Below are 24,478 nucleotides of genomic sequence, written 5' to 3'. Positions count from 1 at the left end.
TTTGTAAAAACTTCTCATATGCTAACTTTTTCTCCCTTACTACTCTCTTTACATCATCATTCCACCAATCGCTCCTCTTCCCTCCTGCACCCACTTTCCTGTAACCACAAACTTCTGCTGAACACTCTAACACTACATTTTTAAACCTACCCCATTCCTCTTCGACCCCATTGCCTATGCTCTCATTAGCCCATCTATCCTCCAATAGCTGTTTATATCTTACCCTAACTGCCTCCTCTTTTAGTTTATAAACCTTCACCTCTCTCTTCCATGATGCTTCTATTCTCCTTGTATCCCATCTACCTTTTACTCTCAGTGTAGCTACAACTAGAAAGTGATCTGATATATCTGTGGCCCCTCGATAAACATGTACATCCTGAAGTCTACTCAACAGTCTTTTATCTACCAATACATAATCCAACAAACTACTGTCATTTCGCCCTACATCATATCGTGTATACTTATTTATCCTCTTTTTCTTAAAATATGTATTACCTATAACTAAACCCCTTTCTATACAAAGTTCAATCAAAGGGCTCCCATTATCATTTACACCTGGCACCCCAAACTTACCTACCACACCCTCTCTAAAAGTTTCTCCTACTTTAGCATTCAGGTCCCCTACCACAATTACTCTCTCACTTGGTTCAAAGGCTCCTATACATTCACTTAACATCTCCCAAAATCTCTCTCCTCTGCATTCCTCTCTTCTCCAGGTGCATACACGCTTATTATGACCCACTTCTCGCATCCAACCTTTACTTTAATCCACATAATTCTCGAATTTACACATTCATATTCTCTTTTCTCCTTCCATAACTGATCATTTAACATTACTGCTACCCCTTCCTTTGCTCTAACTCTCTCAGATACTCCAGATTTAATCCCATTTATTTCCCCCCACTGAAACTCTCCTACCCCCTTCAGCTTTGTTTCGCTTAGAGCCAGGACATCCAACTTCTTTTCATTCATAACATCAGCAATCATCTGTTTCTTGTCATCCGCACTACATCCACGCACATTTAAACAACCCAGTTTTATAAAGTTTTTCTTCTTCTCTTTTTTAGTAAATGTATACAGGAGAAGGGGTTACTAGCCCATTGCTCCCGGCATTTTAGTCGCCTCATACGACACGCATGGCTTACGGAGGAAAGATTCTTTTCCACTTCCCCATGGACAATAGAAGAAATAAAAAAGAACAAGAGCTATTTAGAATAAGGAGAAAAACCTAGATGTATATATATATATGCATGTGCGTGTCTGTGAAGTGTGACCAAAGTGTAAGTAGGAGTAGCAAGATATCCCTGTTATCTAGCATGTTTATGAGACAGAAAAAGAAAACCAGCAATCCTACCATCATGCAAAACAGTTACAGGTTTTTGTTTCACAGTCATCTGGCAGGACGGTAGTACTTCCCTGGGTGGTTGCTGTCTACCAACCTACTACCGGTAGGTTATTTTTAAGTGACTTTATAATCGCGGTGACTTCCGTGGGCTCAGTTGGTACAAGATAAAAGGAATTTGGGAAATTCCCATCTAGGTAGTCCCCGGCACGGGCATTGGTACGTGGGATTTTACTGGTGATATTAGATTCTATGTTTGAGAAGAAGTCGTTTATCTTGTTAGCTGAATCAGTGGGATGCAGTGGTGTTTCATGAGGTTTAGTTAGAACAATATTCTTTTTTTTTTTCAGTTTGTGGGTCCCCAGAATCTGGGAAAGTGTTTTCCAGGTCTTTTTTATATCTCCTCTTGTGTCAGAGAATCTGTTGGAGTAGTACAGTTGTTTGGCTTTCTTTATTAATTTGGCGAGAACTGTTGAATATTGTTTAAGAATATCTTTGTGTATTAAGCCCTGTCTATATTGCTTTTCATATTGCTGTTTCTTATCAATGGATTTCAGAATGCTGCTGGTTAGCCATGGGCAACCAAGCCGTTTATTCGTGATCTGTTTCATTTTTATAGGATAATGTTTGTTGTAAATACTTACCATGCTTCCTCAACAGCTAACCTGCTCAGGAACTCCAATTCAACCTGTCCCTATCTGCTTCTAATGACGCTCGCTATGATTGTTATATTCACGGGGAAACGCTAAACTCGTAATAGGCATCAAAGCATCCCTTTATAACTCAAATCACAGAACGCGTGGGCTCGAACACATGACAGGCGAGCCCTAAACTCGCAGGCCAGTTTTAGGACTCGTCTATCCCACTCGTTCTATGATTTGCTTGCAATCGTGTTATTACGATTTCATGTACCATTCCCTTAAAGGCAGTGTAAAGAAGCGAAAGACGAGAGGCGAACTGGCTCACTTGACTATATACATGTGCGTGAAGGGTCTCCAGGAAGCGCTCCGAGTGTGAAGGAGCTAGTGCTACGTGAAGGTATCTAGCGTCTCAAGTGTGAGCAGATTTCACAAGCTGAGCAAGTCGGTAATACTTTCTAAATGATAATGCATGTTTCTGATTTGGGGTGAGTAAATGCAATGTTGAGGTTATTGTCTCGGAAGGTGCGGGATATCTTGCAATGAGTGAGCACAAGTAGTCAATGAAAATGTAAAACAATACAAAATGAAGTAGCAATACTATCGCTACAGCAACTCGCCACTATCCTAAAATTTAGATACTATTATTATAGTTAGGGAAAGCGCTAAACTCGTGGGGGTCATACAGCACCTGGGGAGGATAAGTTCAATTCCTCCTTGGATCAAGAACCCTTCACCAGCAACAAAGAGTGGGGAGGAGGGGTAGCTCGTCCCGCTAAATTAAATCAATAACATAAGATTTTAAGGAAATTAGGTAACGTAAGATTGTAGTCTATGAACACGATTATATCAGTTATAAAATACCATAATACTAATAATAATGCATAGAGGCGATAAAAACTTGTGCAGTGTGATCATTAAACTAAGTCCCACCAAGTGTGTTAATCACACCGAGAGTAGGCTGTGAGCGGTGTCAGTCTCCTACACAACTCTTACTCTACATTTAAAAAAAAAAAAAAAAAAAGGCCTACCTTCCCCTTTATATCAAACCTGATTAACTCATTTTCTGGGTGCTGTATTATCCCAACGGGTTATGGCTTTTCTCCACTAATATAATAAAACTGAGAAGCAAAACGAAATTCCAAAGTAGACACGTCAATCTGTCATCAAGCGAGCCTCTGAGTAAAGTATTCACTATTATATAATCACATTTTAAATATTTCACAAAAGAATTGCCCAAAGTTAATACTCACTTTAAAAAAAATATAAGTTGAACAAAGAGCCTAGTAACACTGAGAATGACTGGCCATATGTGCATTTTGGATGAGAAATAAAGCGTTGCTCTTTCCTGTTTTTTTTCTGTGCAGAATATAATGTCGTCAAGGATTTAAAATCAACTGTGTAGGAATTAAGAATTTCTAGGTACCTGACAGCACTAAAATTGAGGATAATGGCATTGTGAACAATAACTGTATGACGCGGGGGGAGGCCATAATAAGAGAGCAAAGATGGAAGCTGAACTCTAGTGAACCTGTATGACACCGGAGGAACTACAAAAAATATCTAGACATTAGTTGCACAGTCAAATTAACCACAGGAGCATTAGGAATTACTGTAGCAGTGTAAGAGTCGTGAAGCGTTAGCACGCTGTAATGTATACATGTGTGGATTCCACGTTCGAAGGGGAGGCTAGGAGTTTGCTAGGTTGTATGGCTTACAAAGCACTATTAATCATTAGGGTATACAGTACTCTTAACATAAAAAAATGTTAATATAGTGAATTTTTAGGAACAATACTCCCTCATCCCAGCCTCTTAATTAAGCTGCCTCGACTGCCATTACTAATTCCATGATTCCGAGCCTCAAACGTCTGCTCTTAAAACTGTCTGGAATTTGTCGTAATCGCACATATAGTTAACTGCATGTAAGCCTTCATGTATGTTATTACTCTCCTCCCACACCATCACCCCGTGATACTCTTATATACACTCATGATACTGCTTGTTCTGCCGTGTAACTTTAACACGACTGAAGCTGCAAATAACAGTTAAATTGAATTACATTCAAGACGTAACGGCAGATTTTGGGAATCATATGCTGGGGAAAAATGATAAACGGGGAAACATGGGAAAAATCCAAGGAGCGTATAATTGAAGAGTCAGGTACGGCTGCCTGGTGTTTAAGGTGCCACTCACTTTATTTTCACCCGGCGACCATTTATTAAGAATACTCGTGGGCCTCACCTGTTGCTGTATGTACGTATTCACCTGGCTATGTTTGCAGTGATCAAACCAATGATCTTAGTCTCGTCTCTTGGCTACTGTCATCAATTTCACCTATTTCTGGCATCTAGGATCAGTTAATACCTACTGAAGGTGTCTGCGCTCGTTGTGGTAAGAGTTTGGTTCTTGCTTACCCAGCTCTTCATTCTAACTCATTACTCTTGGTCATTAAATATATGCAGCACGCTTGCTATACATCACGAAATATCATTTCCGACAAACTTTTTTTTTTCCATTTTAGCCATCTTTACCATAAAACAAAAAGTCAGCTGTTCTAACTATATTTAAAAAAATGTAAAATGGCACTAGGACGAACGAACGAACGCGGCCGCCTCGCCTACATGATGCTGGTGCAACCTGTCTTTGCTTCCACCACCACTACCATAACAAGCACTACCAACACAAACACCGCCGCTTCCATCACCGCCGTTAGTTCCTCAGATGTGTGTGTAAACGTACGAAAATGTTCAGGCATTTCTAGTCTGTTGATTTTTCATATTTATAATCACGCGTATACGAGAGATTTCTTCCCAAATTATAAATTTGTTATATAATTATTGCCCTCTTATCCTCTTTCACTTACAGGATGTCGAGCTACAATAAGTTGATGAATTTCTAACTACTTTTCATAGGGAGTCAATCACAAGTAAAAATTTATGGCCTACAATATAATATTGTTCCTTACAACATATGGAAATTAAATTTTAGCTTGTCTCTGGTATTTTACGAGTGCGCAATTATTTACAAAGAACTGTGTGCAAGACCTTAAGGTTTCGTTTCTATTCACACGAATAAAGTTACAAGTTATCACCTGGAGGTTTTCAGATCACCGGTGAATATATCAGATACTTGACATGGGACGTAATATACAGACAAGTCCCCCCACGAGCACCTTCTTAAGTATGATCAAAGGGAATACGGCTGTTACAACAGAGGACTTCCAACAATGCATCTTGAGCTGTAAATCGGCTGCTACTGTCAGTAGTGGGGTAGGGGTGACCTAACATAAGGTAGGTCACGTGACATACGCTTAAAGGGTGAGCGAGATAACCAGAAACTGGCTGTTACACAAGTGCTTCACATATCACACTGTTACACCTAACCTAAATAATTTTACTATGTACATAAATTTACAAGATTCCATTTGGTAACTCACATGAGGCCCCAGATAATATTATACAGACTTCCTTATTTTAGCATTTAATATGGGAGTTCGCAAAATGATATTAAGTGATATCGGCTCAAAGTAATGTGGAAGGTGATGAGCGTAACTATATATATATATATATATATATATATATATATATAATATATGCGGTGGTAGAAGAAAACAGTATTCAAACAGCTTCAGGAAGAACCTCGAGTTTTCCCTGAAACAAGTTTATTTATATCGTGCCGAAGAATAGGTAAAGCTCGTTTAAAATTAAGTCCTTTCTAAAAAAATTCTCTTATACGTTTAAAGATATATTTTTTTCATTTATGTTAAAGTAAAAATTAATAATTTTGTACCAAAAGAACATTAGAAAACTTACCTAACCTTATTATAACAAGCGCAATTTAATTTAGCCTAATCCAACTAAATATATTTTAGATAAGTTTACAATATAAATATATATATATATATATATATATATATATATATATATATATATATATATATATATGTATATATATTTTTTTTTTCAACAAGTCGGCCGTCTCCCACCGAGGCAGGGTGACCCAAAAAAGAAAGAAAATCCCCCCCAAAAAAAATACTTTCATCATCATTCAACACTTTCACCACACTCGCACATTATCACTGCTTTTGCAGAGGTGCTCAGAATACAACAGCTTAGAAGCATATACGTATAAAGATACACAACATATCCCTCCAAACTGCCAATATCCCAAACCCCTCCTTTAAAGTGCAGGCATTGTACTTCCCATTTCCAGGACTCAAGTCCGACTATATGAACATAACCGGTTTCCCTGAATCCCTTCACTAAATATTACCCTGCTCACACTCCAACAGATCGTCAGGTCCCAAGTATCATTCGCCTCCATTCACTCCTATCTAACACGCTCATGCACGCTTGCTGGAAGTCCAAGCCCCTAGCCCACAAAACCTCCTTTACCCCCTCTTTCCAACCCTTTCGAGGACGACCCCTACCCCTCCTTCCTTCCCCTATAGATTTATATGCTTTCCATGTCATTCTACTTTGATCCATTCTCTCTAAATGACCAAACCACCTCAACAACCCCTCTTCTGCCCTCTGACTAATGCTTTTATTAACTCCACACCTTCTCCTAATTTCCACACTCCGAATTTTCTGCATAATATTTACACCACACATTGCCCTTAGACAGGACATCTCCACTGCCTCCAACCGTCTCCTCGCTGCTGCATTTACCACCCAAGCTTCACATCCATATAAGAGTGTTGGTACTACTATACTTTCATACATTCCCTTCTTTGCCTCCATAGATAACGTTTTTTGACTCCACATATACCTCAACGCACCACTCATTTTTTTTCCCTCATCAATTCTATGATTAACCTCATCCTTCATAAATCCATCCGCCGACACGTCAACTCCCAAGTATCTGAAAACATTCACTTCTTCCATACTCCTCCTCCCCAATTTGATATCCAATTTTTCTTTATCTAAATCATTTGATACCCTCATCACCTTACTCTTTTCTATGTTCACTTTCAACTTTCTACCTTTACACACATTCTCAAACTCATCCACTAACCTTTGCAATTTTTCTTTAGAATCTCCCATAAGCACAGTATCATCAGCAAAAAGTAACTGTGTCAATTCCCATTTTGAATTTGATTCCCCATAATTTAATCCCACCCCTCTCCCAAACACCCTAGCATTTACTTCTTTTACAACCCCATCTATAAATATATTAAACAACCATGGTGACATTACACATCCCTGTCTAAGACCTACTTTTACCGGGAAGTATTCTCCCTCTCTTCTACACACCCTAACCTGAGCCTCACTATCCTCATAAAAGCTCTTTACAGCATTTAGTAACTTACCACCTATTCCATATACTTGCAACATCTGCCACATTGCTCCTCTATCCACTCTATCATATGCCTTTTCTAAATCCATAAATGCAATAAAAACTTCCCTACCTTTATCTAAATACTGTTCACATATATGCTTCAATGTAAACACTTGATCTACACATCCCCTACCCACTCTGAAGCCTCCCTGCTCATCCGCAATCCTACATTCTGTCTTACCTCTAATTCTTTCAATTATAACCCTTCCGTATACTTTTCCTGGTATACTCAGTAAACTTATTCCTCTATAATTTTTACAATCTCTTTTGTCCCCTTTCCCTTTATATAAAGGGACTATACATGCTCTCCGCCAATCCCTAGGTACCTTCCCCTCTTTCATACATTTATTAAACAAAAGTACCAACCACTCCAACACTATATCCCCCCCTGCTTTTAACATTTCTGTCATGATCCCATCAGTTCCAGCTGCTTTACCCCCTTTCATTCTACGTAATGCCTCACGTACCTCCACCACACTTACATTCTGCTCTTCTTCACTCCTAAAAGATGGTATACCTCCCTGGCCAGTGCATGAAATTACCGCCTCCCTTTCTTCCTCAACATTTAAAAGTTCCTCAAAATATTCTCGCCATCTACCTAATACCTCCCTCTCCCCATCTACTAACTCCCCTACTCTGTTTTTAACTGACAAATCCATACTTTCCCTAGGCTTTCTTAACTTGTTTAACTCACTCCAAAATTTTTTCTTATTTTCATTAAAATTTCTTGACAGTGCCTCTCCCACTCTTTCATCTGCTCTCCTTTTGCACTCTCTCACCACTCTCTTCACCTTTCTTTTACTCTCCATATACTCTGCTCTTCTTATAACACTTCTGCTTTGTAAAAACCTCTCGTAAGCTACCTTTTTCTCTTTTATCACACCCTTTACTTCATCATTCCACCAATCACTCCTCTTTCCTCCTGCCCCCACCCTCCTATAACCACAAACTTCTGCCCCACATTCTAATACTGCATTTTTAAAACTATTCCAACCCTCTTCAACCCCCCCACTACTCATCTTTGCACTAGCCCACCTTTCTGCCAATAGTCGCTTATATCTCGCCCGAACTTCCTCCTCCCTTAGTTTATACACTTTCACCTCCCTCTTACTTGTTGTTGCCACCTTCCTCTTTTCCCATCTACCTCTTACTCTAACTGTAGCTACAACTAAATAATGATCCGATATATCAGTTGCCCCTCTATAAACATGTACATCCTGGAGCCTACCCATCAACCTTTTATCCACCAATACATAATCTAACAAACTACTTTCATTACGTGCTACATCATACCTTGTATATTTATTTATCCTCTTTTTCATAAAATATGTATTACTTATTACCAAATTTCTTTCTACACATAGCTCAATTAAAGGCTCCCCATTTACATTTACCCCTGGCATCCCAAATTTACCTACTACTCCCTCTATAACATTTTTACCCACTTTAGCATTGAAATCCCCAACCACCATTACTCTCACACTTGATTCAAAACTCCCCACGCATTCACTCAACATTTCCCAGAATCTCTCTCTCTCCTCTACACTTCTCTCTTCTCCAGGTGCATACACGCTTACTATAACCCACTTTTCACATCCAATCTTTATTTTACTCCACATAATCCTTGAATTTATACATTTGTAGTCCCTCTTTTCCTGCCATAGCTTATCCTTCAACATTATTGCTACTCCTTCTTTAGCTCTAACTCTATTTGAAACCCCTGACCTAATCCCATTTATTCCTCTCCATTGAAACTCTCCCACCCCCTTCAGCTTTGTTTCACTTAAAGCCAGGACATCCAGTTTCTTCTCATTCATAACATCCACAATCATCTCTTTCTTATCATTTGCACAACATCCACGCACATTCAGACTTCCCACTTTGACAATTTTCTTCTTCTTATTCTTTTTAGTAATCTTTACAGGAAAAGGGGTTACTAGCCCATTGTTCCCGGCATTTTAGTTGACTTTTACAACACGCATGGCTTACGGAGGAAAGATTCTTATTCCACTTCCCCATGGATATAAAAGGAAAAGTAATAAGACCAAGAACTATTAAGATAAAATCAAAGAAAACTCAGATGAGTGTGTATAAATAAACGTGTACATGTATGTGTAGTGTGACCTAAGTGTAAGTAGAAGTAGCAAGACATGCCTGTAATCTTGCATATTTATGAGACAGACAAAAGACACAAGCAATCCTACTATCATGAAAAACAATTACAGGCTTTCGTTTTACACTCACTTGGCAGGACGGTAGTACCTCCCTGGGTGGTTGCTGTCTACCAACCTACTCCCTCATATATATATATATATATATATATATATATATATATATATATATATATATATATATATATATATATATATATATATATATATATATAAGAACTACTGTGAAAAAACATATGTATAATATATAATATATATATATATATATATATATATATATATATATATATGACAAAACTGATCCCATGTATCAGAAATCTTCCCTATGAGGATAAACTGAGGGCCCTGAATTTGCACTCTCTAGAAAGGCGTAGAATTAGGGGGGATATGATTGAAGTGTATAAATGGAAAACAGGAATAAATAAAGGGGATGTAAATAGCGTGCTGAAAATATCCAGCCAAGACAGGACTCGCAGCAATGGTTTCAAGTTGGAAAAATTCAGATTCAGGAAGGATACAGGTAAGCACTGGTTTGGTAATAGAGTTGTGGATGAGTGGAACAAACTCCGGAGCACCGTCATAGAAGCTAAGACCTTGTGTAGTTTTAAAAATAGGTTGGATAAATACATGAGTGGGTGCGGGTGGGTGTGAGTTGGACCTGACTAGCTTGTGCTACCAGGTCTGGTGCTGTGCTCCTTCCTTAAGTGGAAGTGACCTGATTAGGTGGTCATTGTTCTAAGCATGGACCTGCTTCGCATGGGTCAGTAGGCCTGTTGTAGTGTTTCTTCTTTCTTATGTTTTTATATTAGTGGGTAAGGGGAAGTTCCAGACATGTAGATAAACAAGTGAGAACTCTCCGTCCAGCCTGGCACTAGTCCCATCGTAACTTGTCGCTCATGATATATACCCCAGATATACTTCATACTGTACCCCTAACCTTCCCCTAAGTGTGCTGAATGGTTTAGAAAACCGACAAGTTGAAGATTGAGACACTTATGCACCATATGGGAATCTTTACTTAGGAAACGTTTCGCCACACAGTGGCTTCATCAGTCCAATACAAAGCAGAAAGGTGAAAGGAGAGGAGGAGATTGAGGTAATCAGTCCCTCAGCCTGGAGTCGATGTGTTCAGTCCATCAATCTTGTAGAATGTACAGCATAGGGCCGTAGACGTGGCTTATATACTGTAGTCTGGTGAGGCGAAGCAGCAGGAGGTAGGGTTATAGTGGTACCATCCACTAGTCGAAGTAGGTCTTCGTCCAAAGGTAGGACAAGTTGGAGAATTCTTTGTATCAAGATACCATGATGATGCAGTGTCTGACAGTTGTGATGAATGGTTTTGAAAACCGACAAGTTGAAGATTGAGACTGATGTATTGGACTGATGAAGCCACTGTGTGGCGAAACGTTTCCTAAATAAAGATTCCCATATGGTGCATAAGTGTCTCAATCTTCAACTTCCCCTAAGTCCTTGAGAGCGATCCTCTTTTCCACAGTAATGGTGGGAAGTTTAGCATAGCTGTCGGAACAAGCAATTACAGCCACTGATGAGAACACAGGTGCGACATCCTTACTCCACCACAACTTCCGAAGTATTTGTTCAAGGTGCGGAGTTCATTTTCAGCTACTGAATATTATATTATCTTCTTATGCCGAATGCATAATGTCACTAGCAATGATCTAGACAAAAATGCAAGAGTAAAAGCAGTTTGAAAATTCAATTTAAGCAACGGTTTAGCATCAAGATGTGAAGGATATATTTAAGTTAACATTTGTCGCTTTCTTCACTTTAAATTTGTGGTGATGGAAGGAAGGAGCTGAGAGAGAGAGAGAGAGAGAGAGAGAGAGAGAGAGAGAGAGAGAGAGAGAGAGAGAGAGAGAGAGAGAGAGAGAGAGAGAGAGAGGGAGAAGGGAGGAGAATCAAGAAACACTTCAGCAACTTGCCACCTCGTGTGTGGGAAATAGGACAGGAAACCCCGACATCAACGCCGAAACATAACTGTGATGAGCAACTTAAAAACTCGTTTCCTTGGCGTACGATCTCACTGAAGAGGGAAGGAAGCCACCAACACGTACTACCATCAACACACACCTGGAACTATATCAATATTAACATCAATATCAAAACACGTCCTCTTAATCGTCAAAGAAAAATGAGAGAGCTTATAACTAATATTTTGGGACTAAGGATATACGAGGCCAACTACCAACTATATGTTCAGAATCTCGTAAATTTTATATAAATGGAGATTCATTCTTGGGCGTGCCCAAAAACATCTCTCATCTCAACGAGAGAGGAGAGGCATGTAAATGGTATATATTGAATATATCTTGCAACTACGGAAAAATAACAGAGAAGCACAAAGATAATGGAGGGTCTGAACATTTCTTCAGCTGATCTGTGTTTCTGTCTACATTTATATATTTTTTTCTTCATATTGACATCCTATTTACACTATGATTAAATCAATGGGATACTGATTACCCCCGCTACAGTCTTTCGTATATATCTCTTACTGGTTGGCGAAACTTGTACAAAATAACTATACCCGCAGGTGCTGCACATGTCTCAATCATCAACATGTTTACACTGATGCTCCTCCATGTCATATTATTCTCCATGATACGGACAAGTTTCGTGAAGCTCCATCAACAACATGACAAGCACTAAAAAAAACTGGTTACAGGATGTAAAGCAATCAGCACTAAGTATTATTATCTACTTGGCTCAAGATACTTCTCCAAGTGTGACCTTAATATTACCTAGAGAGATCCGCTGCCACGGAACTAGATACGCACGCAATCACACACCTGGATACGCACTCTCGTAAGTGAATACACAAGCACTCACACACTCATTTTTTGATATAACTGATTTCGAGGATTTTTTTTCCTTGTCTGTCAGCCCGTCCTCTAAGCTTCCTCGGAGAAAAACTGTATATAATACCGAGACGACGGAAGAGGCAAATGCAATATGCGATTCATTACTGACGACGTTTCTCAGTGAGCTTAATGATCAAGCTCATTCTGTTGACAAAACGTTGTCAGTAAAGGATTCCATTATACTGTTTTTATATATTTATCCACGAAGCTTCCTCGAGTGCTTGATCTACATGTCTACATGGCTGTTGCTGTGAGCGTTCCCATGGCCTACATAATCATCACAGACTGGTTGATCTGGCACATATTACAATTTCCTCTTGAAGATTTCCACATTTGTTCCGGCATTGTTTCTGATATTTGCAGGTTAAAGAGTCTTGGATCAAGGATGTTGACACAGTGGTCTCTTATTGTACCCGCGGCGGTCCTTCATTTCGCTGGATTTATTTTACACTTCCTCCCCTATCTCCCACTTCGAAAAGCTGCTAAGATAATGTGTAGATCTGGGACCTGGCACTTCAATATTTTCCAACTGTATACTATCAGGCATTTCTCTCTCCCGTAATAATGGTATAATTACCGACAAAATGTTGATAAAAACTCCTGGAGAGCGAAACGTTGTCACAATAAAATGTCATATTAGTTGAATCTGTGTTCTTTTACCTAACATTTCTCTCTTCGCTCCAGAGAGTACAGTGCAAGTACTCTGAGACACTCCCAGTAGTTTATATGATTTGTTAATTATGTGGAAAGTAAAAGATTCCTGTAAATTTTTGCAGTTCTGTTATCTCTCCTGTCTTTAAGGAAGCTGAGAGTACACAGCAATAGTCAAGATGAAAGAGCACATGTGATTTGAAGATTTGAATAGAACTATCATGGGTATTGTCTGAAAAGTACCATTATAGATATTATTTCTCTTTTTTATATAATCATTACCTGTCTTTTTTTTGTCTTCAATGTATCTGCTTGTATTCTCTAAATTACATATCTAACATTATTATAATTCCTAGATCTATTACTTTCTTTGTTCATTTTTTTATCCTATTTTTTGTGATAAATTAGACAGGTCTTCCCTGTTAACTGGTGCGTGATAAACTTGTCCTTGTGTATAGTTATCAGAAGGATTAATTACCTGAAGACATCGCTAAGAACCGTCAGTGATGACAGTGCAGATATATTCTCACCACGGCAGAAAAGAATGCACATTTTATAATACCGTGAAATTTCGCTAGGATACCGGCTGATCCCTTTTTCGTTTTTTATTGGCGGTTAAATACAGGTTTTACTGATTTGTGAAACCTACACTAAAAATGCGTAAATTGTTGTATTAATGGGGGAGCACTAAACCAATGCGGGTGACAAAGCCTGGCAAATAACAGGTAAAAAGGTTCGACCTTGAAGTATTGAACAATGTTTCCTTCAAATAAACGGCCTTGACTGCTTTTTATGTAAAAAAAATAAACCCGAGTCATTCATTTGTTCTTGGTTTAACATTCTGGTTACAAACGAAACTACAACAAGGAAACGTGGTGATAGGATCTTAAAAAAAAAATGAGAGAAGTTGCAAGATATACACACCAAAGTCAATGTGGGTCACGTCACAACTCACTAAATGAGTTAAGGAAATGAAAGAGCTGTTATGAGTTATGAACTACTAACTTATTGAGTCTTTCCTGTGTCATAATTGTGAGAGAGCTGTTGGCGTCGTTTCAAAACATTTAACATTTATTTCTTGGAATTCAGACTAAGAGCATGTATACACAAATGTATTTCTCTAAAAGTATATAAACTGTGATGTATATCTCAATGTATATATGCCTAAAGATGCAAGTCTGTATGTGTATATATGTTGAAGGATATCTCAGTGGAATATACGGTGAGAGTTTACCTTAATCACTAATTACAGATTAAAGTATTCTTGATAGGTGGTTCGTAGGTAGTCCCTCGTGTATTCAACAGGCTAACAAACCAACCAGACCAACTCGACTTTTGTTTATTACCTCGCTAACCTTAGTGAGGATCACAGTGTTAACCCTAGTGGTTAGGTGGAGAGGCTAGGGCACCAAGCTTACCCTCACAGTGTTAACCCTGGTGGAACTAAATCATGAGGAACCACAACATACTCAACAGCCACATATAACATAAAAGTGCATTATAATATTCATGTGATAGCGTTAAACTCGTAGGGGTCATACGGAGCCTGCGGAACGAAAGGTACTCAGGCTTAATCCAAGGAAGGGGCTGGTTACAATTCCTCGGATCAAGAGCCACTGTCAGCTTTGCACTAACGTTAAAGAAGCATAAACACTGCTAAGTACCACAAATGACTCCACAAAGACACAATACTGTCAATAAATATAAAATAAGAGTATGGAGTATTTCGGCTTCTTATTAACTACCACTTTTGCTTAATGAAGTGGACCTTAGTGTGAGGCAGAAATAAAATGTATATATCTTAATTTCCGTTTTGTGTCTGTCCGTGCGCGTTTGTATAAAAAATAATACTGTATCTTCTAATTTCCTATTCCTTAACTGCTGAAAACCCGGAGGCCATGTACTGCCCCAAGTGGGGGGGGGGGGATAGGATGATGGGAAGGGTCGTCGAGTTGGCACACAGACCGCTGCCTCACGTTCAGAGAAACTGCTGCTGTCAACCTACGCTAAGCTACTCTGGGAAATACTTCCCCTTAATCCTTCAGTTGCTGCCTTGCAATACTGCATAGCTCCTGATGACGTACCGAGAAGTGCGAAAGTACTTCCACCCCCGGTGGCTTGTCTTATATTGTTAATATCGCCTGTCTGCGATTGTTTGCATATATATTAATGCAACAAACCGGCCGTAGGGTGACCCAAAAAGAAAAAAAAAAGTTTCTCTTTTTAACTATAGCAATGTATACAGGAGAAGGGGTTACTAGCCCCTTGCTCCCGGCATTTTAGTCGCCTCTTACGACACGCATGGCTTACGGAGGAAGAATTCTGTTCCACTTCCCCATGGAGATAAGAAATAAACAAGAACAAGAACTAGTAAGAAAATAGAAGAAAACCCAGAGGGGTGTATATAGTGTAAGTAGAAGTAGCAAGACGTACCTGAAATCTTGCGCGTTTATGAAACAGAAAAGGGACACCAGCAATCCTACCATCACGTAAAACAATTACAGGCTTTCGTTTTACACTCGGCAGCACGGTAGTATCTCCCTGAGCGGTTGCTGTCTACCAACCTCTCCCTCCCTCTCTCTCTCTCTCTCTCTATATATATATATATATATATATATATATATATATATATATATATATATATATATATATATATATATATATATATAATGTGTGTGTGTGTGTGTGTGCATGTGTGTGTGTGTGTGTGTGTGTACTCACCTAGTTGAGGTTGCAGGGGTCGAGTCCGAGCTCCTGGCTCCGCCTCTTCACTGATCGCTACTAAGTCACTCTCCCTGAACCGTGAGCTTTATCATACCTCTGCTTAAAGCTATGTATGGATCCTGCCTCCACTACATCTCTTCCCAAACTATTCCGCTTACTGACTACTCTGTGGCTGAAGAAATACTTCCTAACATCCCTGTGATTCATCTGTGTCTTTAACTTCCAACTGTGTCCCCTTGTTACTGTGTCCAATCTCTGGAACATCCTGTCTTTGTCCACCTTGTCAATTCCTCTCAGTATTTTGTATGTTGTTATCATGTCCCCCCTATCTCTCCTGTCCTCCAGTGTCGTCAGGTTGATTTCCCTTAACCTCTCCTCGTAGGACATACCTCTTAGCTCTGGGACTAGTCTTGTTGCAAACCTTTGCACTTTCTCTAGTTTCTTTACGTGCTTGGCTAGGTGTGGGTTCCAAACTGGTGCCGCATACTCCAATATGGGCCTAACGTACACGGTGTACAGGGTCCTGAATGATTCCTTATTAAGATGTCGGAATGCTGTTCTGAGGTTTGCTAGGCGCCCATATGCTGCAGCAGTTATTTGGTTGATGTGCGCTTCAGGAGATGTGCCTGGTGTTATACTCACCCCAAAATCTTTTTCCTTGAGTGAGGTTTGTAGTCTCTGGCCCCCTAGACTGTACTCCGTCTGCGGTCTTCTTTGCCCTTCCCCAATCTTCATGACTTTACACTTGGTGGGATTGAACTCCAGGAGCCAATTGCTGGACCAGGTCTGCAGCCTGTCCAGATCCCTTTATAGTTCTGCCTGGTCTTCGATCGAGTGAATTCTTCTCATCAACTTCACGTCATCTGCAAACAGGGACACCTCAGAGTCTATTCCTTCCGTCATGTCATTCACAAATACCAGAAACAGCACTGGTCCTAGGACTGACCCCTGTGGGACCCCGCTGGTCACAGGTGCCCACTCTGACACCTCGCCACGTACCATGACTCGCTGCTGTCTTCCTGACAAGTATTCCCTGATCCATTGTAGTGCCTTCCCTGTTATCCCTGCTTGGTCCTCCAGTTTTTGCACCAATCTCTTGTGTGGAACTGTGTCAAACACCTTCTTGCAGTCCAAGAATATGCAGTCCACCCACCCCTCTCTCTCTTGTCTTACTGCTGTCACCATGTCATAGAACTCCAGTAGGTTTGTGACACAGGATTTCCCGTCCCTGAAACCATGTTGGCTGCTGTGTGTGTGTGTGTGTGTGTGTGTGTGTGTGTGTGTGTGTGTGTGTGTGTGTGTGTGTGTGTGTGTGTGTGTGTGTGTGTGTGTGTGCATGTGCTTAATTGAAAGGTATACTGCGACATAAAAACCTTGTAAAACCACAATGAAAAATAAGGGTGCAATAAGGTCACTAAGAGAAAACACATGAAGTGCATGAAGGGGACCAAGACTCATCATCCTCCCTTCACACATAAGGGGGGATTAGCAACAGACTCCTTGCTATCTTTAAGTAGGAACTTGTTAAGTTTCTCAAGGCAGTCCCTGGTCAGTTGGCTGTGGTTCGTACGCTGGGCAGCACACGACCAGCAGTAACAGCCTGGTGTTGGTAAGGGCTTGATCCACTAGGTCTAATATGAGCCCGGGCTGTGGGGGCGTTCACCCCCGAAAACATCATTCAGGTATCGCCATACATTTATAAACATCTAAAATAGTACAAGCACAAAAGAAGACAACAACCCGCTAGTGTTGAGTGTCACAGTGTAACACACCAATATATATTTATATATATATATATATATATATATATATATATATATATATATATATATATATATATATATATATTATATTACCGGAGATAACTACTCCAGTAACGACAAGATTTGCAATATTGTGTCTGACATTATAGTGTACAAAAACTTACCGAGACAAGTAAACAATGACACATTGCCAGACGTTGTGCATTCGTTTATTTTCTATTTACCTATTTGCGATTAAATATGTTTTTACAGGCTAACGTAAACTGAAATAGCGTAACCTAGTGTACTTACTGGTGGCTAAAACAGCGTTGTCAACAGCCTTTAACAAAGTGTTCACCACAGAGGTGCGCCCAAATAGCAACTTCCAAGATATAAATACACACAGTCAACAGTCATTAACGCTAGTATATTCACCGTTAATAATTAACTATAACGAAGAGCTGTAGAACCATAAATAAATAATGGTGAAAGTAAGATTAATGTTCTCTGTCTGTATAAAGAACTAGAATAAAACAATCAGCGGTAATGTAGAAATGTCAAAAGATTAAATCAAAAGATCAAGCCATAAAAACAATATTATTGTAGGAGCTCAGATGTACTACTGGTCTTCACACATTAAGATTATCTAGGTAACTAAGGTTTGTGCCAGCAAAACATTCAGTAAGAATCAATTACTGAAAAAAAATATGACTAATGACATTTAAATACAGAGTTAAGACTTAAAGCTAGGCTGTATTGCATTAACTATTATTGCCAAATTGAAGAGGCGAGCTCTATATGGAAAGAAATATATGCTTATGCAAGGAAATGTAATGCTTATGCAAGGAAATACTATGCTTATGCAAGGAAATACTATGCTTATGCAAGGAAATACTATGCTTACTCTGATGAATAAGTAAAACCAATGTTACCTTTTATTACTGTTCAAATATGCTGTTATTCACTAATATAACCACATATTTCTAACGCAATCATTGATTTATTTAAGAAATAAATAGCCTCAAATTGTTCAATAGCATTCTTGAAACCTTAGGAGTTATCCAAATGTCATAGTGAATTTGTTGCGCTTTGAGTGTAGAGATTCCAGTGGAAATTCACTAGCAATTATTCATGCAAGCGAAGGTTACCATCAACACTAAATGTCGAGCAGAAATCAGGCCAAGATTGAAAACATCTGCCACTGGAGGAAGAAAGGTCGAGGCTCAACCCACCTCAGTAACCCAGTCAGGCCACTAATTAACATTTACAAGGATTTCCTAATACTAATATAAAATATACATGAGATAGACTTAACTGCTCGTACAGAAATAAAACAATGATTCCACACACGCGAGCGAGCGAGCGAGCGAGAGAGAGAGAGAGAGAGAGAGAGAGAGAGAGAGAGAGAGAGAGAGAGAGAGAGAGAGAGAGAGAGAGAGAGAGAGAGAGAGAGAGAGAGACCCTGCAAGATGTAGGCAGGAGTGTGGGTGCATGAGGGTGCCCCAGTTTTCCCCCTCCTGGCCTGTGTTGGTGGGCATCAGTGTAAGCCAGTCATTAGAAAGCTTCATGCTAGCACCACTATTACTTATGTCATCACTACTGGTTACCAGTGTCACCACCACTATCACTAGTGTCATCACTACAATCACTACTACTAGTATTACCACCATTACCACTAGTGTCATCCCTACAATCGTTACTAGTGTCATCACTATACGTACCACCACAATCAGTGGTATCCATGATGATACTTTTAATATGACTGTGCCTTACTAGTTTTTGGCATCCCAAAATAATTGTTACTGGCACCTAAACCTGCATGCTTCTGGCCAGTAGGCCTGTTGTACTTTAGGGTCTATCTAGAGTCTATTTGGAGGGTATTCCGGTGATCAACGCCCCCGTGGCCCGGTCCACGACCAGGCCTCCCGGTGGATCAGGGCCTTATCAACCAGGCTGATAGTGCCAGGTCTACTTCGGAATTAATAGGCCTACTATAGGTATTTTTATATCCGTAAGTCTTGTGTACCAACGAGTCTTCCAGCATATCTTAGCGCAGCAAAATAGCCCAGCCATATTTCAGAGCAACGATGAAATTTGCCATACTGTCGCAAATTGTTGCTTAGCCTCTCGCGCCTCTCTCTACCCTTGCATATTTATTTCTGGCTCTTTCTTTCACTTTTTTTTGTCTGCCCTTCGTTTTCTGTATTTTTTCCATGCCTCATGAAATCGCAACGACACGACTGCAAACAAACCACAGCGTGGATGGGGACTGAACTCACGGAGTGCGACTCACTCGCCATGGATTCAAACCTTACTCGTACCGAGTTTTTTTTTCCTATGAAACTGTTTAAATCTTTCTTCACTATAGCATCGCCACTTTCTCACCGCCGGAGCCGGCAAAATCCTAGTGCCAACTACAGCTGTTGGTTTAATCGTTAGGGAAAATTCACTTGACATGGGTGTCATACGATGAGCCATTCAGTGGTGCTGGTATTATGACGGGTGCGTGGAATGAAGGTATATCTAGGAACACGTGAAGGTGGGGGTAGCAGATACCACTATAGTGGTCCTCGACAGCACTAACACCGGTTTACCCGTGCTGGACTCAACAGTCTTACGTTCTAAACTAGAGGAAACAGAGCTGAAACGCAAGTGTCAACGAAACCCTGGTCTCTGTTATCTCTCTCCAAGATAAAACGAGCGAAGTCTTAGTTCTATTTACGTATCTCTCAAGGACAGTGCATTTAGAAGCCCTAAAATGTGACTCGTAAAATGTACTCGTTTTCCAAAGCAAGTAAGTGTGATAAAGTTAAAAGAGCGCATGTGGCAAGAACTGACCCCACTGAACAAGAACTGACTAGGAAGAACTAAGCAAGAGCAGACCTTCCACTCAAACCCAAAATAAATATTATCTTCGTCCGTTGTATCGTCTATTTGGCTTACAGCTGAAAGCTTGAGAAATACATAGCTATCGTCTTCATAACCCTCATGACTGATGTAACCACGAGATACCAGGGAGCAACACTACTGACCATTCATATACTGCTGTACACCACCAGCATGGTGACCTGCGGGGGTCACTCCTAGGCTACAAGCCACGCCTACGTCATTACAAGTACTTTCTCCACTACTGTGTGAAAAGTAGGTTAGCATAGAGTGGAGGTAGAGCACGTGCTGCAGGTCCGAACCTAGGGCTAGATGAGGCTTGAACCTCTCATGCACACTTCCAGGGGTTGTATGACCAATTCAGGTTGAACTCTTCTCCATAAATATAATAAAAATGAGTACACCCTTTTGAACTTGACATAAAAGGTAGTCCTGTCAAGAATAGTCACAATACCATGCCTGGAACAATACACAAAAAACGTGGGTTATTTGTGTATTGTAGTGTCAGTCTGGTATACTGTTTGTCTAGCAACAGGTACGTTAGCCTTTATTATTGTATTTACAAGAAAAAGCTAAACTCGAGTTATATAGCGCCTAGGGAATATTTCTATCCTTACCCATCCTTCTTCCTTACCCATCTTATCAAAGCTCTGGACATAAGAAGCGCCTAGGGAAAGGGGTGGTAATCAGGTTTGATCAAACGGACAGTAGCTCTAATTCACTGGATCAAGAGCCCTTCAGCAGCATCAAAGCCCTGCCATCCCTTGAAGGGACAATGGGTAAGAAAAGTGTGGGATGACATAGACTGCGAAATCTAAATTTCTTCAGTTTTTACATATCCGTTTGCTTTCCCCCGTGCAGTATACTCTGCTATATCACAGTGTAACAACATCTAGAAAAGACGAAGCAAACAAATGAATTCAGGTAAAGAAGAATAATCACCCATTTTAGTACCAAATCAAAATCTTATTCGAGGGCGTACTCCCGTTGACAAATGTAATTCGGAAATCCTGTCGATGCTGAGCACAGTCGTGCCCAGTGTATAAACAACAGCAGGACTCATCTGGCTGTAACCAAACTTCATACATACACAAAGCAGATGAACAAGTGTGTTCACTGAAGATTAGAAAATGCATAAACATTTTGTGTTTTTACATGACCCAAAATCACAGCACACAAGTATGGAGTAATTTGTTACATTAACTGGTGTAAAATCTTAGTTCGCACTAGGATTTTTTATAACTGCGAAACACCATAAACGTTTTTCCTCTCTTGTGTGAATAACAGCATACAACATATGATACTATATACAACGTGAAAAATAGTTTTTAAAACTACTGCGTGAATAAAATATATTTTTCTTTGCTACTTTCTCGAATAAGAAACGAAATTAAGATGTGTACCCACCTGCTCCTTGAGTCTTCTCTTCCAGGCGACGAGGAGATGAGATTGTGCCTTGTTCCTGTCGCGGAGCTCCGTGAGCGAGCGTCTTGCCTCCTCCAGGGTGGATACATCTTCCTCCTGGACCGCCTCCAGCACGCCCACGCCCATCTGTATAAATGAAATATTATTATACAGGGAAGCGCCTGACGGTCATAGAGTGCCTGGGGTATGTCAGATTCAGGAAAGGGAAAGGTAGCTCCAATTTTCTGAATCAACAGCCTCTCGCGAAAATCAAGGAAAAGACAGCAAATAAAAGAATACGGGGAGGGGGGAGGAAGAAGAGACAACAATCAAATTATAAATATTTAGTAATGTTAATTTCTGATAGTTTCGTTAATTCATCACTGTTGTTCATGACAGAAACAGCTTTAATATTAATAGGGGCAATAGTGGTACAAGGAATAGTAGTAGTACCACTACTACTGATGCTATTTCTATTAGAAGTAATACGTTATCACACATATCAACTTTAAATGCATAACACCTTTTTTACTACCAAACACTTTACAGTGTAATTTGAAAACCTAGTCAACTGGTACTGAGAGCTTGCCTCAGCCATTCCTTAGTGCGCCGCTCTCGTTAGAAAAACTGAAACTACACAGCTCTTTACGACCACTCAAGTTAGTCCAACGAGGCAATTACGTACCAAACAAAGTAAATTAATCTAAAGCACAGTTTTTGGTTGGTATTAAAACACTGATGATAATTGAAGGTGGGAGGAGCCTTACACCTTCCCACGGGTCGTAGCCACAGTTAGTCCACCCTGAGGGGCCAGGCCCGCAAGGTGAGATACTACCTCTGAATTCATTATCAAAACTCTTCTTACAGTGACAGAACTAGTTGAAGTGAAAATTTAAGTGCTGCGTGTTGAATGCTTATAGCCGAATTTAATGATGATTTAATGTAAATAAAACTTTGTATATGTAAATCTATGAATAAAAATAAATATTTAATGCCGTTATTTGTAAGATAACTTTCAGGGCTATATATATATATATATATATATATATATATATATATATAAATATATATAAATATATATATATATATATAAATATATAAATATATATATAAATATATATATAAATATATATAAATATATATTTATATATATTTATATATATATTTATATATATATATATATTTATGTATATATATGTATATATATATATATATATATATATATATATGTGTGTGTGTGTGTGTGTGTGTGTGTGTGTGTGTGTGTGTGTGTGTGTGTGTATGAGAGAGAGAGAGTCGTGCCGAATAGGTAAAACTTGCGATTTTGGCTTAAATAGCAAAACTCTTCTTGCCGAATAAGGGCAAGCGAAAATTTGTGTATGCAATAATTTCACAAAAATCATTCTGAACGTAACGAAAAAAATATATTTCATTGTGTTTGTTTATTATTAAATTACTGCAAACTTATCTAAAATATATTTAGTTGGATTAGACTTGTGTATTATCTAGATGTATGAGTCATGAGGAAAGAGACGAGAGAGAGAGAGAGAGAGAGAGAGAGAGAGAGAGAGAGAGAGAGAGAGAGAGAGAGAGAGAGAGAGAGAGAGAGAGAGAGAGAGAGAGAGATACAAGAAACAGTTATACCCCTCTGGAGCTATACCAGCAGCAAGTTAGGCTTGTACTCTACACTAGATGCGAGTGAGATAATTGACATAACAGTTGCTGGAACCGGTTAATTTGATACTGTATTATGAACTCATTAGAGAAGATCAGTACAAAAAATATGATATATATTACTTTAATGACTTCAATTTATGAGCACTGCAACAAGGTCGGGTACTGTGAAATATGCCACGAAAATGTAATTTTCCGGTACTCTGCAAATATCTCGCCTCACTGATTAGTAGGGGAATTATTTTCTACAGGAAATAAAACCTATGAGTCGATTATAGTTATTAACATTACTAGCAATAATAATAATAATAATAATAATAATAATACAAACTATTTACTGATCATGAATGGGGAAGAAACGACTTAAAACGTGATCAAAGAGGATATGTAGAAACCAGTGTGAGAGAACTGCGTTAGTTACACTGTAACCTCATGGTACTGGGTATTTATGTGCCTGGTTAACTTACGTTTAATTTAGCCTTTAGACTTTATATATAGGAAGGGTTGGAGGAAGTTAAGGTGGTTTAGAGTGCTAGGGACTTGATATAGAACAAAGTTGTATGAGCATGTTAGATTGGAGTGGCTTGACGTGCTGTTGCGTGTGAGCAAGGTAACATTTATGAATGGATTCAGGGAAACCGGTTAGCCGGACTCGAGTCCTGGAGGCAGGAGGTAGTGGCCGCACTCTTTACGATACGACTAAGAATCTTACAGTTCGGAAGGTCATCTGACCTGTTATGTCAGCACTTCTAGCAAGACAGCGACTGACTGAATGATGGTGAATGTGGTTCCTTAATTGTGGATCACCCTATCTAGGTGGAGGACGGCCGGTATTAAAAAAAAATCTTTAAGACTCGGTTCACGTTAAATGTACAGTTCATCACATTAGAAAACTGAACTGAAAGTATATAATATCATTCTTTAAATCTAAGATGAAAAACAAAATAAACTTCCAACATGCGCTATCCTCGTGCTGAAATTCGAATGGATAACTTAATGATATTGTAAAACTCTCCGTCCAT

At 39.4% G+C, this 24,478-nt stretch overlaps 1 protein-coding gene across 6 annotated transcripts in view; it reads right to left on the bottom strand.

Annotated features, from left to right (window-relative positions):
* The window catches only part of LOC128695885 (uncharacterized), a 230,606-nt gene that overhangs the window by 32,506 nt on the left and 173,622 nt on the right, over positions 1–24,478 (bottom strand). For all 6 annotated transcript variants that reach the window (XM_070092914.1, XM_053786820.2, XM_070092916.1 and 3 more), the window contains one exon: positions 21,786–21,929. In XM_070092914.1, the coding sequence (XP_069949015.1) occupies positions 21,786–21,929 (144 nt within the window). The remainder of the gene's footprint in view (positions 1–21,785; positions 21,930–24,478) is intronic.

Source organism: Cherax quadricarinatus, chromosome 41, assembly GCF_038502225.1.
Source record: "Cherax quadricarinatus isolate ZL_2023a chromosome 41, ASM3850222v1, whole genome shotgun sequence".
Lineage (NCBI taxonomy): Eukaryota > Metazoa > Arthropoda > Malacostraca > Decapoda > Parastacidae > Cherax > Cherax quadricarinatus.
This window is presented reverse-complemented; position numbering and strand designations above follow the sequence as displayed.